This window comes from Plectropomus leopardus, chromosome 10 (assembly GCF_008729295.1).
Source record: "Plectropomus leopardus isolate mb chromosome 10, YSFRI_Pleo_2.0, whole genome shotgun sequence".
In the NCBI taxonomy this organism is placed as follows: domain Eukaryota; kingdom Metazoa; phylum Chordata; class Actinopteri; order Perciformes; family Serranidae; genus Plectropomus; species Plectropomus leopardus.
Genome location: NC_056472.1, coordinates 34,961,965 through 34,979,363, shown reverse-complemented (window position 1 = coordinate 34,979,363; position 17,399 = coordinate 34,961,965). Strand labels below are relative to the sequence as shown.

The following is a 17,399-nucleotide window of genomic DNA, read 5'->3' as shown; positions in this document are numbered from 1 at the left end:
ATAATCTAAATGTTTTAAAATGCTGATAATTCATTTTGTTGTTTGCTCCATTTACAAATTTCCTGCTTTGGGCTGTCAAGAATCCTGCAACCTCCAGGGAGCACCAGTCTGACTTGTACTCTGGTTGTATCCAGTGCCTAACACGTTTGTCTTGATGATTCAGTGCGTCCAGTGACCCTGATGCAGCCTCTGACGGACCTGACCGTCTGCGAGGGCGACATCGCTCAGCTGGAGGTCAAGTTCTCCCAGGAGAGCGTTGAGGGATCCTGGATGAAGAACGGGCAGCCAGTCCAGGCCTCAAACCGTGTGCACATTGTGATTGACAAACAGATCCACAAACTTCTGATTGAAGACACCAACAAGGACGACTTTGGAACGTACTCCTTTGTGGTTCCTGATCATGCGATTTCAACTTCTGCAAAGCTGGTCATTCAGAGTAAGACACCTTACATAGTCACTCTTCCAAAGGATGTCGTACTTCAAACTAAAATGTTACCAACAAAAACATTTCATGTTGTGTTGCAGCAATTGGCATCTTAATCCCTCTGAAGGACATTAGTGCCGTTGAAGGCACCAAGGCTGTCCTGGAGGCCAAGATCTCTGCTCAGGACGTCAGCTCGGTCAAATGGTACCACAACGACAAACTACTGACACCCAGCGAACGAGTCCAGATGGTGGCGAAGGGAGCCAAGCAGCGCCTGGTCTTCAACAGGACCTTCGCCTCAGATGAAGGACAGTATAAGCTGGTGGTTGGCCGAGTCGACACCAGCTGCAGATTTTCTGTTCAGAGTAAGTTTAAGCAAGTGTTGATGTACGATTTACACACCAACAACATTTATGTTTTCAGTCACATGAATGTTAATTATTCAGACTGCAGGCGGCAGGAGACCATCAGTTTATCTGGATTCTTCTTATGCACTGTTTCTGAATTATGGAATTATATGAATTATAGCTCCTTGTCTCTTTATTTAGTGATCCCTGATACATGCACGCAACCAACACATACTGAATGTTGCACTTTATGCCATGCACTCTTTACATTGCTTCTGTCACTGCACTTTTCTCCTTTGTATGAATTGTATTGTTTGTTTTTTCTTTCTCGATGATAAAAATGATCAGTCTGGCTAACTCCAGCATATTTGCATTTGTATTTTATACTTATGTGCATTGACATGATATGACTTCACAGTTTTGTCTGAACCGAACAGTCAGTGTGCAGGAGCTGAATCAAAGCAGCTGAATCAAACAGCTCCATCTGCTGGACACTTTAATAAAGACATTATCCCTGAAGGAAAGGGTCAATGTTTAATGAATCAAGACAAAGCTGATCTTTTCGACTGTTAATATTTGTCGCTGTGAATATGAGAGACTAAATTGCCTTCCTTTTGTTCCGTCTCAACAGCCGTCCATATTGTGAAACCAATGAAGGACAAGCAGTGCTCCGAGTCTGAGCATGTCACGTTCGAAGTGGAGGTTTCTCACCCGGGCATCGACGCATTCTGGACCTTCAAGAGGCAGCCCATCAAAGCCAGCACCAAGTACAAGATGGAGTCCAAGAACAAGCACCACACCCTGACTGTCATGAACTCAATGAAGGATGAAGAGGGCGAGTACATGTTTGCTGCCGGCGAGAAGATGTGCACTGCTTTACTCACCGTAGAAGGTAAGACGAGCTACGTTTTGACCAGATTATTCCGCAGTGTCAGCAATTTTAGCACTGACTGTACTTAGCATTAACGGACTGTCTTCTTTCACCAGGTGGCGCTATCAAGAAGCCCCTGCATGATTTGGTGGTGGCCGACTCCCAGACCGCCGTGCTGGAGTGTGAAGTAGCCAACCCCGCCGCCGAGGGCAGGTGGCTGAAGGACGGTCACCCCGTTGACTTCAATGAGAACACAATCAGCGAGGTGAATGGCGCCGTCAGACGCCTCGTCATCATCATCACCAAAGCCACCGACGTCGGAGAGTACTCCTACCAGGTCGCCACCTCCAAGACCTCAGCCACCCTGAAAGTGGAGGGTAGGTCCAGATTTTAGGAAAGAAAGATGCTGATAGCCTGATTGATTTTTATCAAGGAGCCTCTGAAGGACGGATATTTGAGGAAGTGAAAATTAATTTCATGTTTTTCATTATACAAAATTATATATCTCATGATGAAAGACAGTGGATTAGGACCGTATTAAAGAAAAAAAAGATTCAAGAATAAAGTCACAATATTACGAGAATAAAAAAGTATGATATTATGAGATTAAACTCATTAATGTATGAGAAATGAAGGCACAGATTTAGACCGGAGAGTAAAATGGAATGAAAAAAGGGAAAAGTATAAATAAATGATCAGATGTGATGGATGAAATGAATCAAAATTAGAGATCAAATGAGAGAAAATGTTGAAAACATAAGGCTATCTCACCATGATACCCGCCGCTTGGGTCTCAATCTGCGACTTTATTTTTCATAAAATTACGAGTTTAATCTCTTAAAATTACTACTTTTTCTCGTAAATGTACAATTTTAATCTTGTGATATTCTAATTTTATTCTCATAAATGCATGCGTTTTTTTACTCGTAAGATTACAAATTTTCTCGAAATTACAACTTTATTTTCGTAATATGATTACATCCAAGATTTTTTTCTTTAACGTGGCCCCAGGCCTCTGTTGTAAAAGTTTGATCTACAGTAAATCTTTTTTTTTCATGCCTTTGCGTTGGCAATGATGGAAGCTGTTTGTCTTCTGTTAAATCAAACATGTCTTTGACACGCAGAGACGGCAGGCTGGCTAACCAGAATATTTCTCAAAGGGTTGAAGAATTTCTTCAAAATTATTAAATACAAAATGAGATGTACTTTATTCAGATTTGGTTTGCTGGTAAATATCTGTCCATAGCGGTGACTGCAGGAATTAATTAACATTTGTATCCTCAGCTGTAAAGATCAAGAAGACCCTGAGAAACCTGAACGTGGTCCAGACTCAGGAGGCCGTGTTCAGCCTGGAGCTGACCCACGAGGATGTCAGGGGAGCACAGTGGATCAAGAATGGAGTTGAGATCCAGCCCAGCAATAAATACGAGATCACCATCGAAGGCACGGTCCACACCCTGAAAATCAAGAACTGCACCGTGCAGGACGAGTCCGTTTACTCCTTCAAACTGGGAAAACTGTCTGCGAACGCCAGGCTCAATGTTGAAAGTAAGCCACTGCTGAACAATGCAAGATTTAAGATGCTTTAGCTTGTAAAAATAAAAACCCAAAAGTGACCAGAAGTAAAGTTCCAGAGAAAACAGTCAGATGATAAACTATAAAATATTTTCCTCTCAGCCATCAAGATCCTGAAGAAGCCAAAGGACGTGACATCACTGCTGGGCGCAACTGCCGTGTTTGAGGTGGCCGTCTCTGAGGACAACATCCCAGTGAATTGGATGTTCAACAACACGGAGCTGAGGCCCAACGAGAACTACAGGATGCTGTCTGAAAAGAAGACCCACAAGCTGATCGTCCAGGACGTGGACACCAGCAAAGAGGGAGAGTACACCGTGGTGGTGGGACACCTGCAGTGCAGCGCTCGCCTCTTCGTCGAGTGTAAGTCAAACGTCTTCATAGCATGTCTCCCTCTGCACAAGTTTTGGCGGCGCACTGACCCTCCGTGTGGAGCTGCATGTTCATGTCTGGATTAAACATGTTGAAAAATTGTCCTCCTCACATTGTCCCCTCAGCCCTGCGAGTCACCAAACCCCTGAAGAGTGTCCAGGTCCCCGAGACGCAGGTGGCCACGTTCGAGTGTGAGGTTTCTCACTTCAACGTGCCGTCCACGTGGCTGAAGGACGGCGTGGAGATCGAGATGAGCGAGAAGTTCAGGATCGTGGTTCAGGGCAAACTGCACCAGCTGAAGATCATGAACACCAGCAGGGACGACTCGGCCGAGTACACCTTCGTCTGCGGGAACGACCGAGTCTCCGCTACGCTCACCGTGAACCGTAAGCTTGTCCTTTTAGCTGCTGTTGCATTATTTTTCCGTGTGTGTTCTGACTGTTTATCTACGCTGCTGTCCGAAATGTGTCTGACAGTTTTAGTGATCTTGTTTTGCAGCCGTCCTCATCACGACGATGCTGCAGAACCTGAACGCTCAGGAGAAAGACATGGTGACGTTTGAGGTGAACATCAACTATGAGGGGATCACGTACAAATGGCTGAAGAACGGTGTGGAGATCCGGTCCACAGACAGGTGCCAGGCTCGCTGCAAACAGCTCACTCACACACTGAGCATCAGGAACGTCCACTTTGGAGACAGCGCCGAGTACACCTTCATGGCCGGCTCCGCAGTCACCTCAGCCAAACTCTACGTGGAGGGTGAGAATTACTCAGTAGTTCATCTGTTTTCTTTTTGCTCTGGTTTGGTCTCTTTAACTTCCTGTGGGCCGACCGGTGAGTCTGTCTGAGCCCGCGGCCTCTTTGACCCAACAGTCCCAACATAAAGGGAGAGCCACAATCACCAGAACCACACAAGAACTCAAGAACCTCCCCGAGAACCGTCTGACTCACGAGGGTCAAACATACGGACACACGCAGGCTCATTTATTTCTGTTTTTTTTTTCCGCTGTAGCTCGTGTGGTTGAATTCACCAAACACCTGAAGGACCTGAAGATCACAGAGAAGAAGAGAGCCACTTTTGAATGTGAGGTTTCTGAGCCCAACATCCAGGTGATGTGGATGAAGGATGGTCAGGAGCTGGAGATGTCTGACAGGTACAGCAGCCGCTCAAACACACTGGAAAGCTTTTACACATCATCAAAAATTAAAATAATTCACTGATAAAACCTAAAAAATTATGAAAATCTCTCGGCTAACTTCCTGTTACCATCTGTTTCTCTTGCAGATATAAAATGAGCTCGGATAAGTTCGTGCACCGTCTGGTTCTGCCGTCAGTCCGCCTGTCTGACACCGGAGAATACACCGCCGTGGCCGGGTCCAGCATGTCCAAGGGCACCCTGGGAGTGGAGGGACGGGACATCAAAATCTCAGAGCCTGCGAGCAGGCACATCACTGTGAGTTCATTTACTTATCTACGGACGCATGTTTGCCTCTATTATTCAAAAGTCAGCTATAAGCTTGGAGATTTTCTTGAGTGACTTCAGATTCATAATATATATATTTACGACAGAGGATGAGGGCCATGTTAAAGAAAAAATTTGATTTTAAGAATAGTCATAATATTACGAGAATAAAGTGTTTTTTTTAAAGAAAGAAGTCATCATATGAAAAAAAGTCATAATATTTTGAGAAAAAGGTAGCAATATTATGAGAATAAACTTGTAATATTGCGAGAATTAAGTTGTAATTTTATGAGAACAAATTTGTAATATTACAAGAATAAAGTTTACAGAATTTTACGCAAAACAGGGAAAAAATCTGATATTTTACTTTAATTTTCATTCAGATTAAAAAACAAAAACAAAAGAGCAATCTGTTGAAAATAAAATGTCTTACCGGTAAGATTTTGCCAAGAATTCCTTGGAAATCCTTGAATCTAACTTCCCGGCATTCGACCGACCTCTCATCTGTTTTTGCAGGTTGTTGAAAAACAAAGAGCGACCTTCGAGTTCGAGGTGAACGAGGACGACGTGGAGGGTCGCTGGATGAGGAATGGGGTGGAGATCCAGTTTTCTGTGGAGGAGCGCTTCAACTACGCCACCATCAGGAAGCTGCACCGCCTCACCATCTCCGAGACCTACAGGAGCGACGCCGGCGAGTACACCTTCTTAGCCGGCAAGAACCAGAGCGCCATGAACCTGCACGTCAGACGTAAGAGACCCGCCGATCGCCCTCCGCTCATCAAACACTGTCACTGCACTCACCGTCTGTCCACGCAGAGCAGAAAACGCCTTTGATACCTGAAGACAGCACTTTTTCTCAGGATGCTTTCAGACGACTTTCACAAGAATTTAAACCTTTAAACTCCGAACAATTTGGTGTGACTATTTTTAACAATGAATGAATGAAACAATAAATTACTTTATTTTAAACCAAAAATTAAAACATATTATAGACGAAGAAAACAAAAGTGCAGTGTTCAAAAAGGACTTTTTTCTTTTAACTTATATTTTTAATTTTTATATCATTTCAACAAATTCCCCAAATTTATTCACAACTAGTGTACAAACAACCACCCCCGGTTTACGCACCAGTAGCAAATTTTCCTTTTTTTTGTTCATTTACTAACTTCCTGGTGACTTTCTTATTCTTTCTAATTTTTGGGTGATTTCTTCTTTCTTCGTTGATCATTGCTTTTTTCACATATTTTTGAAAGTAATCAAGCCAATTAGCTTCAGTTTAAAGGGTCAAACATTTTCTCTAATTTCCGAACTGTTTTCTGATTTAAGAAATGGAAACGGTGTGACTGAGGTCAGTTCAGTGTGAAGGAGCGAGAGGACTGAGCTGTCCTCTGTCAGAGCAGCTTGGAGCCTCAGCACTTTCTCAGCTACATTTTCGGAGCCAGATTTTGGCCGCCGTGTGATCTGATCTGTTTCTGACCCTGATGTTTGTGCTGTGTGCGTTCAGTGCCGGAGCCTCCTCAGGTGGTGCGACCGATGCAGCCGCAGACGGTGATGTCAGGTAGATCGGTCCGCTTCGGCGTGCAGGTGAGCGGCCTCCCGCAGCCTCAGGTGTCCTGGTACAAAGACTCGCAGCTTCTGTCCACCAGCTACAAGTGCAAGTTCCTCCACGACGGAGACGAGCACACGCTGCTGCTGCTCGAGGTCTTCCCCGAGGACGCCGCCGTCTACAGCTGCGAGGCCAAGAATGACTATGGAGAGGCCACAAGCTCCGCCCCTCTCACGGTGGAAGGTACGTTCTCAGGTTTATCACGGCGAGCTCTGCGGACACTGAAATCTGTTGAGCTCTTTTCCTTTAGGTTTTTTATTGTGAGGCTCAAATTAATCAGTAAGCAGGCTCCACTGCTCTAAGGCTGATTAATTCTCCCTTTACGAACAAAAATAGAGCCGTCTGTTTCAAACTTTGTAACAGTCACTGTCTTCACATGTCATGCGTCCTTTATGTTGCCATAGCAACAGCCAATAGATGGCACTGGAGGGCGGAGCCAAACGTTTAACACAACAACAACAGTGGAGCAGGTCAAAAGAGCGGTGAAGTAATGAGTCCTGAAACGCCAAAGTCCTTCAGGTGCCCTCGTCTCAAGGTCTCTGGGTTTTTGGGGGTTTTCGGTAAAATTTCTTAAATAAGGTCTGTGTTGAACACAGGCTACAGATTTTAAGACGTTTTGTTCTGCAACATAAAATACGTCTGTACAAACCCAATTTTTTCAGGTTTTACGCATCTGAAAAAATGCTGCTGCTAACAAGTGGCTGAATGTGTCTCCGTTTGTCGTGAGACGTCATCAACGCAAACTCATTCAGCCCACTCGCTGTCTTCACAGCGTTACAGCAACAGACACAACCGCAGATTTATCTGTTCTATAATATTTATAGATGGTGTTTTAATGTGTTTTTAGTGTTTGTAGTGGTGACGTTTAAGTCATGTGACCACAGCTTTTGCTTCTGGAGATTTAATTTAAAACACACAAAAGTTTGTTTGTGAAGATTATCGCGCTGAACTAAACCTGTAAGGATGATACACGACTTTCGTCTCAGAGATTATTTTTGGAGAAAATCGAAAACCCCAGAAGTTTCTGAGGAGGGAACCAGTATGATGCTAACTTCCTGTTGGCCTACAAACATACGTCATCCCTTCACCCCCCAATAATGGGCCAATAATGGGCCTTTAACCCTCAGGGGCTGTTTATTAACCCTTTACAGACTGTTTGTTATTAACCCTTCAGGGACTGTTTAGAGCATTTTAGGCTCTTTTCATTCTTCATTTTTGGATATTTAGTCTGTGTTCATGCATATGACACAAATTTTGGCAAGAGTGTGCATTCTCCATATGACTAATATGGTAAAATGATGTCATCGTGTTTAAAATAGTCAAACCCAGACAGCCCAGAAGTGCACGGATTATGTAGTATGTATTATGTATTATTGTGACGGCTGTGGGGTGCAGTTTAAATGGTTTCAGTTGTTCCCGGCGAGCTTTTGATGAAGGCTTCCACATATTTCAACGTGCAGCTGCTACAGCACGCTTTGTTTTCTTTTTACTGCAGATGTCAAGTTCTGTTTTTATGGAAGCTATACATTTTTATGGTGTAATTATTTGTTGTAAAATAGATGTAATAAAGCTAGTTTCTGGCCTTGACTCATTTTGGAACAGAAACTAAGCTGGTGCGGTTCGGCTCCGGAGGGCAGTGTTGTGTTTTGTTTCCACGGATTATTGTTTTGATTTAAAAATACATTTCCCAGAGCCCAAAGTCTTCATTTGCTGATTTATCTCCGTCCAGAACTTGAACCAAATACTGTTCAGTATTTAAACTTAATGAAAATCTCAGACTTCATCACCAGTGCTGCATCCGGTCTGTATTTGTCTTCCAGTCCCTGAGGTGGTGGAAACCACTCCGGTGTCTCCTCCGGTCATCATCACGCCCATGAAGGACCTCCTGGTGGCCGAGGGACGCCCTGCACAGTTCCAGTGGACCGTCTCTGGGGAAGGTAGCGACCTCTGCTCCCCTTATTCTGCCTCTGACAGCTGCTCAGTCACGGTCATACACACCTCGACGGTGTCGGCCTGCAGCGTCACGTCTGCGCCGTAATCTGGATACTGTTGAAAGATCTGCCTGTGAACAGAGGAGCTGCAGTCTGAGAGACGTTTATACTCTCAACTGACGGCAATGAGTTTGTGTTTTTGATAGTCTTAATGAATAGTCTGAATATTAAAATTATAATGACCTGGAGACTTTAAGGCTTTATTTGTTCTCTACCACACATGGATCATAAACTAATGACTCTCAAAATGACATAAACACTGATGTGCTTATTATCCAGAAACACTGCTCCTCTGTTTACTGTCACGTCTTCACAGGCTTTACAGTCTTTGCCTCCTCAATACAGCAGCAACATTAACCTGCCATCCAGCAGCATCTTTAGATTTAGATAATTATTAAGTTTGAACATATAAAATAAAAATAAAAAGATGATTATGCAAAAAGGCAGTAACAAAAATGTGTGATAACTGATACCTAATGTATAGATTCAAATAAGCAACAAGAAGCTGCATCTAACATGTTTGAAAAGGAGCAAGGGGAAATATAAACCTATTATTGCCTTCTCAGCTCATAATTCATATGTATATTTATTATTTGTAGCAGTTACAGGAAAAAAGGTGTGTGCTCCTGACATTAACTGAAGTGTGTGTGTGTGTGTGTGTGTGTGTGTGTGTGTGTGTGTGTGTGTGTGTCCAGACCTGCAGATTTCGTGGTTCTGTGGCGACAGGGAGATCAGACAGTCCAACATCTACAGGATGTCTCAGTCTGGTGAAACCTACCAGCTGGAGATCTCCAAAGTCCTCTCGATCCACGAAGGAGAGTTCTCGTGTGTCGCCTCAAACTCTGCAGGAATGGTCACGAGTGCCGCCTCTCTGAATATCGATGGTGAGTTATTCAGATGGTCATGTGACATTATGAGGTGATCAAAGTGTCGCCGTCAGACGAGGACGAGCTGCACGAGCGTCAACAGTCAAACTGAGATCTGCTCTGAGTGCATGTCTGTAACTGAGGATGCTGCGATTTTACACTCAGGATTTCACATGTGAGTTCGCACTGTGAAAATGAAGAGTTACAGCGTTCAAACAAATTCATACAAAAGAACCTGGAAATTCATGGAAGTTCCAGGCCTGGAAAAATTTTGGAAAACTAAATATACCCAGAAAGAAAAATAAATAAATAAATTTAAAAAAAAGCTTTTATAAAGCTAAGCTAATTATATAAATAAATAAATGATAAAATAATAAAAGGCCAACATTTTTAAAGGACAGGCGCCTTCCAAACCAGTTTCCTCTTTTTTTAAAAAACAATCAGTGATATTAGTTCATACTGATGGTTCGCTGATGAATCGGAGCATCCTCGTCTGTACCTGCAGCGCAGTCTGTCCAGATAGATGTGCTTTCACGCGTCAGAGTCTCCTCCATCCTCCAGCCATCAGCACCTCCTGCAGGGGTGAGCTTCACTCTCAGCTGTCAAACATTCAGTGAAACATGTTTCAGCACAAAATGCGCTCTTCACTGAGCCGACAGGAGGCTGCATGCTTCATCAGGGGGAAGTTTTCACGCATGGTCACTTCCTGCTGCTCGCACAAAGATTTGACATTCATGCATTTTAAGAGGAAACATTTGTGAGCCAGAGCTGACGTCGTCTAACTGACCCTATTCAGAGCTACCGTCCACCGTCCTCAGCATGTCGGTCACCTTTCTTTAAATTGGATATTGATCTGCTCTGCTGACTCTGGCAAAGACAACAAACAAAACATTTTCCGGTAATAAACTTTACTCCAAACATTATTATTACGCCACAAACAATGAGTCATGTTGAGTTTTTTAGGTTTTGATAAGTGTGTCTTTATTTTTGTGCCAGTGTCTGAAGGTCTAGTCAAGCATGTCATTTTTATCGAGCCCGTTATCACAAAACACAGTTTGCCTCAGAGGGCTTTACAGCGTACGACACCCCTCTGTCTTTAGATCCTCACATCGCCTAAGGAAAAACTCCCCAAAAAATGTAAGAGCTAGTTAAATTTAAGACTCAGACTGGTGTGTCTCTGCAGACACGTCAACAGGATCTTTGTGCAACCAGCTCCTGTAACACTCAGTCAGCTCAGCCTGCTGAAAGTCTTTTCATGCAGTGAGTTATTTCTGTGAGCATGCAATCAGCTTGTGGCTCTGTGCTGCTTCTGTTGTCCTCACCGTGAGTCCAGGTGATAATCCTGCAGGTGTCTCTCAGGTGATGCATGACTCTCTTCTCTCCTTTTAACAGTAGGTGTGTCTTTACTCTGAGACCTGAATCTTTATTTCAGAGGAATGCAGCATGGTCACAACAGAGCCGAACTTTGGAAATGTAGTTTTCCGGGTTCCTCATGCTCGAGCACGGACATAATCTGTAGCTTTTTTGACATTTTATTTTGAATTTTGGCTCCAGTGAAGCTTGCATGATTGACAGCGGACACCAGCCGCTGCCCCCCCCACTGATCGTCCTCAGCGCTCCTCTCCAGCTGCACTCTTGACAAACAAGCTGTGTGACCTCAAGTAACCTGAAGAAGTCTCCAGAATGATGTGCTGACCTAATTCTTCTACTCTTTCTTACTGCCCAGATGAGAAAGCCTTAGCTAGCGTGTGGAGCAGTGGGTCTGACGCTGAGCTCCGTCAGAGACCGGAGGCTCAGACACTGAGTTTCAGCTCTCTGTCAGCAGGACAAACCGCCCGCTCCGTTGAGTTTTCTGAGATGGTCTCTGAGAGGTCCTCTTCGTCTTGGAGGACGGTTGAGATTCAGATGGAGAGTGTAAGCTCGGTGGAGATGAGTTCCAAGAGCAGCTTTGCTATCAAACTCTCAACCCGGCCCAAACTGCTGATGGAAATGAGTGACGTCCAGGTGAAAAGTGGCGAGATGGCCAAGTTCAGCTGCTCATTTGACGGGCAACCCTTCACCGGGGTGGTGTGGGATCATAATGGCCAGAGTCTGGCGGACACAGAGCGGGTGAGGAGCTCTCAGATTGGGGGGTTGTTGTCCCTGGTCATACAGGGTGTTGGCGTGGCGGACCAGGGTGTGTACTGCTGCACCGCCACCAACCAACATGGCCAGAACAGCTCCTCCGCCCAGCTCACTGTTGAAGGTGGTTAATTTTTCTTCTTTATCAGTCTGTCTCTCCACTGGTCCATCCAACCTCTCCACCTGCTCCTCCCGCTGCGTCCCCTCCCCTCTTTATTTAATATTAGCCTGTAACCCCTGACCATGTCATAGAATAACACGCTGCAGTCAATTCTCCTCCTGCTGTCACAGCTTCGCCTCGCTAACCTCATCCATCCATCCTACTAACCCCTTTAGTGTTTCCAGTCGTGGCCTGATACTCTCTGACCCCTAATTCCTCTCCCTAACTTTATTCTCACCCAGCTAAAGAAGCAAACCCCACAGCAGAAACCCCAATCCCTTCCGATTCTGTGCGTAAAGTGTCTCAGACAGACAGGGGGAGCGCTCGAGATCCCCTTGACCATGACAAACAGGAGGCGGTGGAGAAGCCGGGACCGTCGCCTCCATCCTCCCAGAGACCTTTCAGCCTCATCAGCCACCTGTACTTCCCTGACGCCCTGCCTCACCACAGGCGAGGTCACCACCTCTCCAGCTGCTCCGAGTTCCTGATCAAACTGCCCCCCGAGCTGCTGAGCAGAAACAGAGACGGCGGCTCGCTGTATTGCGTTATGAAGGGGGTTCCCACTCCACTTGTCATTTGGCTTTATGGCCGGTTGAATGTTGAAGACTCTGTGTCTTACTCTCTGAAACGTGACGGCCCCCTGTGCTGTGTAAATGTTAACAATGTGGGAACCGGACACGGGGGCTCTTACATTTGCAAAAAAGTCAGCTCAGTCGGAGATGCTGAGTGCAGCACAATGAAAGGTTGGCATCTGCATGCTTTTGGTCCTTCTGCTCGCTCGGCCTTTGTTCGGCCCTCCACTCATTCACACTGCTTTCCCACACAGCCAGCAGAGGCACACTCCTTCACACGGTGACACCACTCCCTCTACCAGGTTCAACCTCTGTGATTGGCAGAGGCCGCTGACCTTTGTGTCCTGCTTTACTGACTAAAACACCAAATCATCTCAAGAGAGAGGGACACTCATATCACTGAGCATTTTCCAAAAAAAACACCAGAGGGGCTGCACACTAAAGACCAGAAGGAAGCATGCATACAAGAGAAAAACAAACGGATGATATGGATGCACGACCTGTCACTGATTCTAACAGTCTTGCACCATATGATTATGTCCAGTTCTGAGAGTGATTTTAATTTGTAAATGTTTGTGTCTTTACAGTAACTGCAGTGGAACAGGAACCTTCTCAGGTCAAGGAGGAAGAGAAAGGTAAATATTGTTTTGCGTCAGCAGGGACATCTTTGTCCATGACTAGAAAATTGTCAGATGTCCTTTATGTCTTAACAAAGATGGCATCTTCTGATTTCTGATTCTGATTCTGATTTATTGTTTTGACTTTTGTCTTCATGTTGCACTGGTAAGAAATTCAAGTAATTCCTTTGTAAATTGTCTTTTAAATGTCATATTCTTCATCTTTCTGAAAACCATTTTCCAAAACATACTATGTTTGACAAAGTGCATTTGTGACAAAAATTAAATAGATAAGTAAAGTGATCTGAACAGCATCACGAGGGGATAGAATCAGCTGAGTTATAATATAAAACTCTTCTGTACATGGTGTGTCGCCGTGCATGGAGGTGAAATCATAAAAGCTGTTTCCGTTCAGAGTTGGTCATTTTGTTTTACCACCAAAATCTTAAAAACTAGTGGTATGTTTTGGAAAATAGACAGCAGTGAAGTTCCATACATGGAGTTAGTGGTAAATCAGCTAAAACAAGAAAAACAGTCTGGTTGTTTGATCTACCCTGCGGTCAGATGTAACTGTAGCTGCATACGTCATTCTGTTTTAATGCACTGAGGTTGGAGTTTTTGTCTCACTTCACTTTAAACTCTGATTATTCCACTTAGCCTTTTCTAGCACAACCGTCACGGTGGAGGAGGAAACCCAGGAGTCGTACTACACTGGCCTAAAGTTACCAGATAAAACCAGAACACTTGAACTTAAGCCAGAGTCCAAACGCTACTCCAGCACTTTGGAGAAGAAAAAAGAAAAACCAGTTTTCCTCAGCAAACTCTCTCCAGTAGCTTTGAGCGCTGGACAAACTGCTACGTTTACCGTCAAAGTGTCTGGTTTCCCGAAGCCCACCGTTCAGTGGTTTCACAACGGGCAGGTTATAACCAGCTCATCTGTGTACACGTTCATTCACAAGCAAGATGAATATAGCTTGCTCATTAAAAATGTTCAAAGGGAGTTTGAAGGGCCGTACTCCTGCACTGCCAGCAATAGATTTGGCCAGTCCACCTGCACATCTTATTTGCATGTTCAGGTGAAGGAGTTAGAAAAGCAGGACAAAATTGACAAGAAAACATTTGCACCAACTGGCAAAGCCCCAGAATTCACTAAAACAATAGAGCCTGTCCAGCGGTCTGAGGGAGATCAGGTGTTCTTCAGGTACGCTGTGACCGGAGATCCTCTCCCTCAGGTTCAGTGGCTCAAAGGCAGCTTACACCTTCAGCCCAGTGGGCTCTGTATCATTGTAAGCAACCCAGATGGATCAGGCTTTATAAATATTAAGAGTGTCAAACAAGAGAACAGCGGCGTCTACACCTGTAAGGCCCATAACCAACACGGGGAAGCTTCCTGTGCAGCTGAGCTGCTGGTGCTCACTGAGAAAGTTCAGGAAGAGCAGATGGTAGTTAAGAAAACAAAAGGTCTGAAAATATCCATGACTGAACAAACCATGGAGTCCAGATTACACCAGGAGAGAACTCGGTCTGATCAGATGATTTATACCATTAGCACCGAAGACCGGCAGATTATTCCCAGTGAGGAGGTGGGAACCCTCAGAGAGCTTGATGTCTCTGCTGCCACCCTTAACCGGGAGCAGCTGACCCAGCAGGCTGCTGTACTGCAAACTCATGAAGTACAGGAGAGGGTTTCTGTGGCGCCCTCTCATCCTCCGCAGGTCTCAGCTGTTCCTATGAAACAGCTTCACATGGCCACTTTCTTATCTTCAGTCCAGGAGAAACAAAAGATCACCGAGCAGCACTCCGAACGGATTCTCAGCCCTGAGATTGTAGAACTTGAGTTAGCCAAAGAGCAACCATCAAAGCTCATGTCGGCCATGTCTGAAGAGGTCCTCCCACTCACCACAGTGAGAGCCGAGGCCTTGACGGACCGGGCTCCTGAGCATGTGAAGACTTCAAATGAACCCAGACAACTTGTTAGCGGTCACCAAGTAGAGTCCACTCCTCCAATCTGTGATGAAACTTCAGTCGTGACCCTCCGGCCAGAGGAGGAGAGGAGTTTCAGAGTCACAGAGGGGGTTAAGATTTTATACTCGGCTCAGTCCACAGGGCAACTGCCAATCACAGAGAGACACTCTGAGCCTCTGCCAGCTTTAGACACATCCACGAAACCCTTGATAGAGAAAGAGCGTTCTAAACCAGTGGTAGCACCAGTGAGCGAGACCAGAGTGACTTTGTGCAAAGAGCAGACTTTTGTAATACACAGACCAGAACAGCAGAGTGTCACCGCACACAAAGACACCGTCTACAGATCAGCGATTACTGCCGAAGAGAAATATGAACTGCGCGGTGAACAGGCAGGACAGGTGCCAAGCTTAGCATCTTCTGTGTGTCTGCAGCCTCAACAGGAGGCAGACAGAGTCCTGAATCTGCAGGTTATCAGCGATCAGGATGTTTTACAGTCTGAGGGAAGGTTCAGCAGTGAAAAACCCTCCATGGAGCAGGCAGATGCCAGGAAGAGTCTGACTCTGTTGTATTCAGTGAATCAAGAAGATCAGAGGGCAGCTGTTTGTGAGGCAACTTCAGAGTTCACAACAAAGACAGACGCCATGTCCATTCAGCCGAAGAAAGAGTCACCACCAACAAAATACCTCCAGTCAGTTCATTCTTTATCAGTTTTACCAAAGGAGGGAATTCTTTCCATCACTAAACCTGACCAGCAGATGGCAACACAGAAACAGGAAAAAGCCAGAAAGCATGCAGCTATCTCAGAAGAAAGAAGGGAACTCACAGCAGATTACCACAAAGATCTCGATGTGTCGGTGACTGGCGTTCAGTCACAGCTTCAGACTGAGCCCAGGCCGTCCAGCATCCTCACAGTCTCCTCTCAACTAATGCAGCTGCCAAGGGAGACACCTCTCGCTACTAATGTCAAGCAGCAGCGAGCGCTTGTGCAGAAAGAGGATTACTGGAACATCATGCATTCTCTGAACGTCACAGACACCCAGAGTCTGGAGGAGGGTCACACCGACAGCCTTGAAACTGATGAGAAAGTCAAACTTGAAATGAAAACTGAGCCTAAGATACCCAAAAAAACTGTCTTTATAGAGGAAAAGGCAGTTGCCACGGAAAGCAGTACAATCTTAGAGGCTGCTGAAGAGGACTTTGCGGTCCAGATCCAGGAGGGCCAGTCAGTCCGCCAGTCGGTGTTGCTCGAAGAAAAGCAGGTCATTATGGGAGAGCAGTCAAGTGAGATACAGAAATCTGAGGGTTCGACTGTCAGCGTCTTGACGCAGCCTAAACAAGTTCTGTTTGTTCACGAGTCTCAGGACTCTCAGACTCTACCCAAAGAAGTCAACTTTGTCATTCAGATTCTCAAACCTTCAAGTTTAAATATACGACATCAGCTGAGAGACGCTCTGCAGTCTGCCGTGGCCAGTGATCAGCCGGTGTTACTGGCCGATGTGGTGGGACGGTTAGAGGCAGTGGAGGTTCAGGAGGTGACGGTTCAGAGAGAGCCCAGATGGGCCACATCTACCTACCTGATCACAACCCCAGGTGCCCCCATGGAGATCACTCTGTCTTTTGAAGGTGAATACCCTCAGACAGCCGACTTCAGGTCTGAACTCCAGGTTGCTCTTCATGCTATGGTTTTCCAGGAGCAGCAAAGTCTGACCTCAGAGCATCCGGGCACCATGCAGATCGACCGGCCTCAGAAAGCACTGGTCAGCTCAGCGCCCTCCAAAGAGGTGCTGTCCTCTGTGGTGGACACCATGATGGTGGCAGAGAGTACAGTTGGGTTTCCTCCAGCTGTATCTCAGTCTGCAGCAGTCAAAACTGAAGCCAGGGCCTCCTTCCAAAGTGCAACAGTTCAGAGTCGGTCCGAGATTCACGATTCGAGGCAGGTGAGCAGGAAGACAGTCGGGTCAGAGAGGGCAGCTAGCGCTGCTGAAGTGACCACCACAGTGTCTGTGGGTCAGGTTCCTGTTGAACAATGGGAGAACATTTTTGTCCACACAGAAACCAGAGAGGAGTATCTGTCAGAGGCAATCATGATCAGCGAGTCCTCCGACAGTCTCGTAGATTACCCTGTTGTCATTGATTCTCTACAAGACATTTGCGCTGAGAATAACGACAAGACGATTTTTACCGCCACCATAAAGTATGCCACCAAAGTTAACTGGTTTTTCAATGGCCAATTGGTGAAATCTGGCAAAGAGTTCAAGTGTTCAAAAGACCACGACACATACACACTCATAATTGACAAAGTTGTCAAGGAGAAGCATCAAGGAGAATATGTCTGTGAGGCTGAGAATGAAGCCGGCAAGACTACAACATCTTCAAGACTCACTGTGGTTTCAAAAGGTTTGATGATGGCCAATTCTTTGATATCATCATCAACTAACTTCACACATTT

General features: G+C 45.4%; 1 protein-coding gene across 1 annotated transcript in view; it reads left to right on the top strand.

The window, feature by feature from the left end:
• Positions 1-17,399, top strand: part of ttn.1 (titin, tandem duplicate 1) — a 194,389-nt gene that overhangs the window by 27,340 nt on the left and 149,650 nt on the right. The window contains 18 exon segments of the mRNA XM_042494071.1: positions 164-436; positions 526-789; positions 1,403-1,663; positions 1,759-2,019; positions 2,927-3,190; positions 3,320-3,580; positions 3,715-3,975; positions 4,088-4,348; positions 4,602-4,743; positions 4,875-5,043; positions 5,569-5,800; positions 6,557-6,841; positions 8,479-8,595; positions 9,345-9,537; positions 11,327-11,760; positions 12,039-12,539; positions 12,956-13,003; positions 13,643-17,347. Of these exon segments, the coding sequence (XP_042350005.1) occupies positions 164-436; positions 526-789; positions 1,403-1,663; positions 1,759-2,019; positions 2,927-3,190; positions 3,320-3,580; positions 3,715-3,975; positions 4,088-4,348; positions 4,602-4,743; positions 4,875-5,043; positions 5,569-5,800; positions 6,557-6,841; positions 8,479-8,595; positions 9,345-9,537; positions 11,327-11,760; positions 12,039-12,539; positions 12,956-13,003; positions 13,643-17,347 (7,932 nt within the window).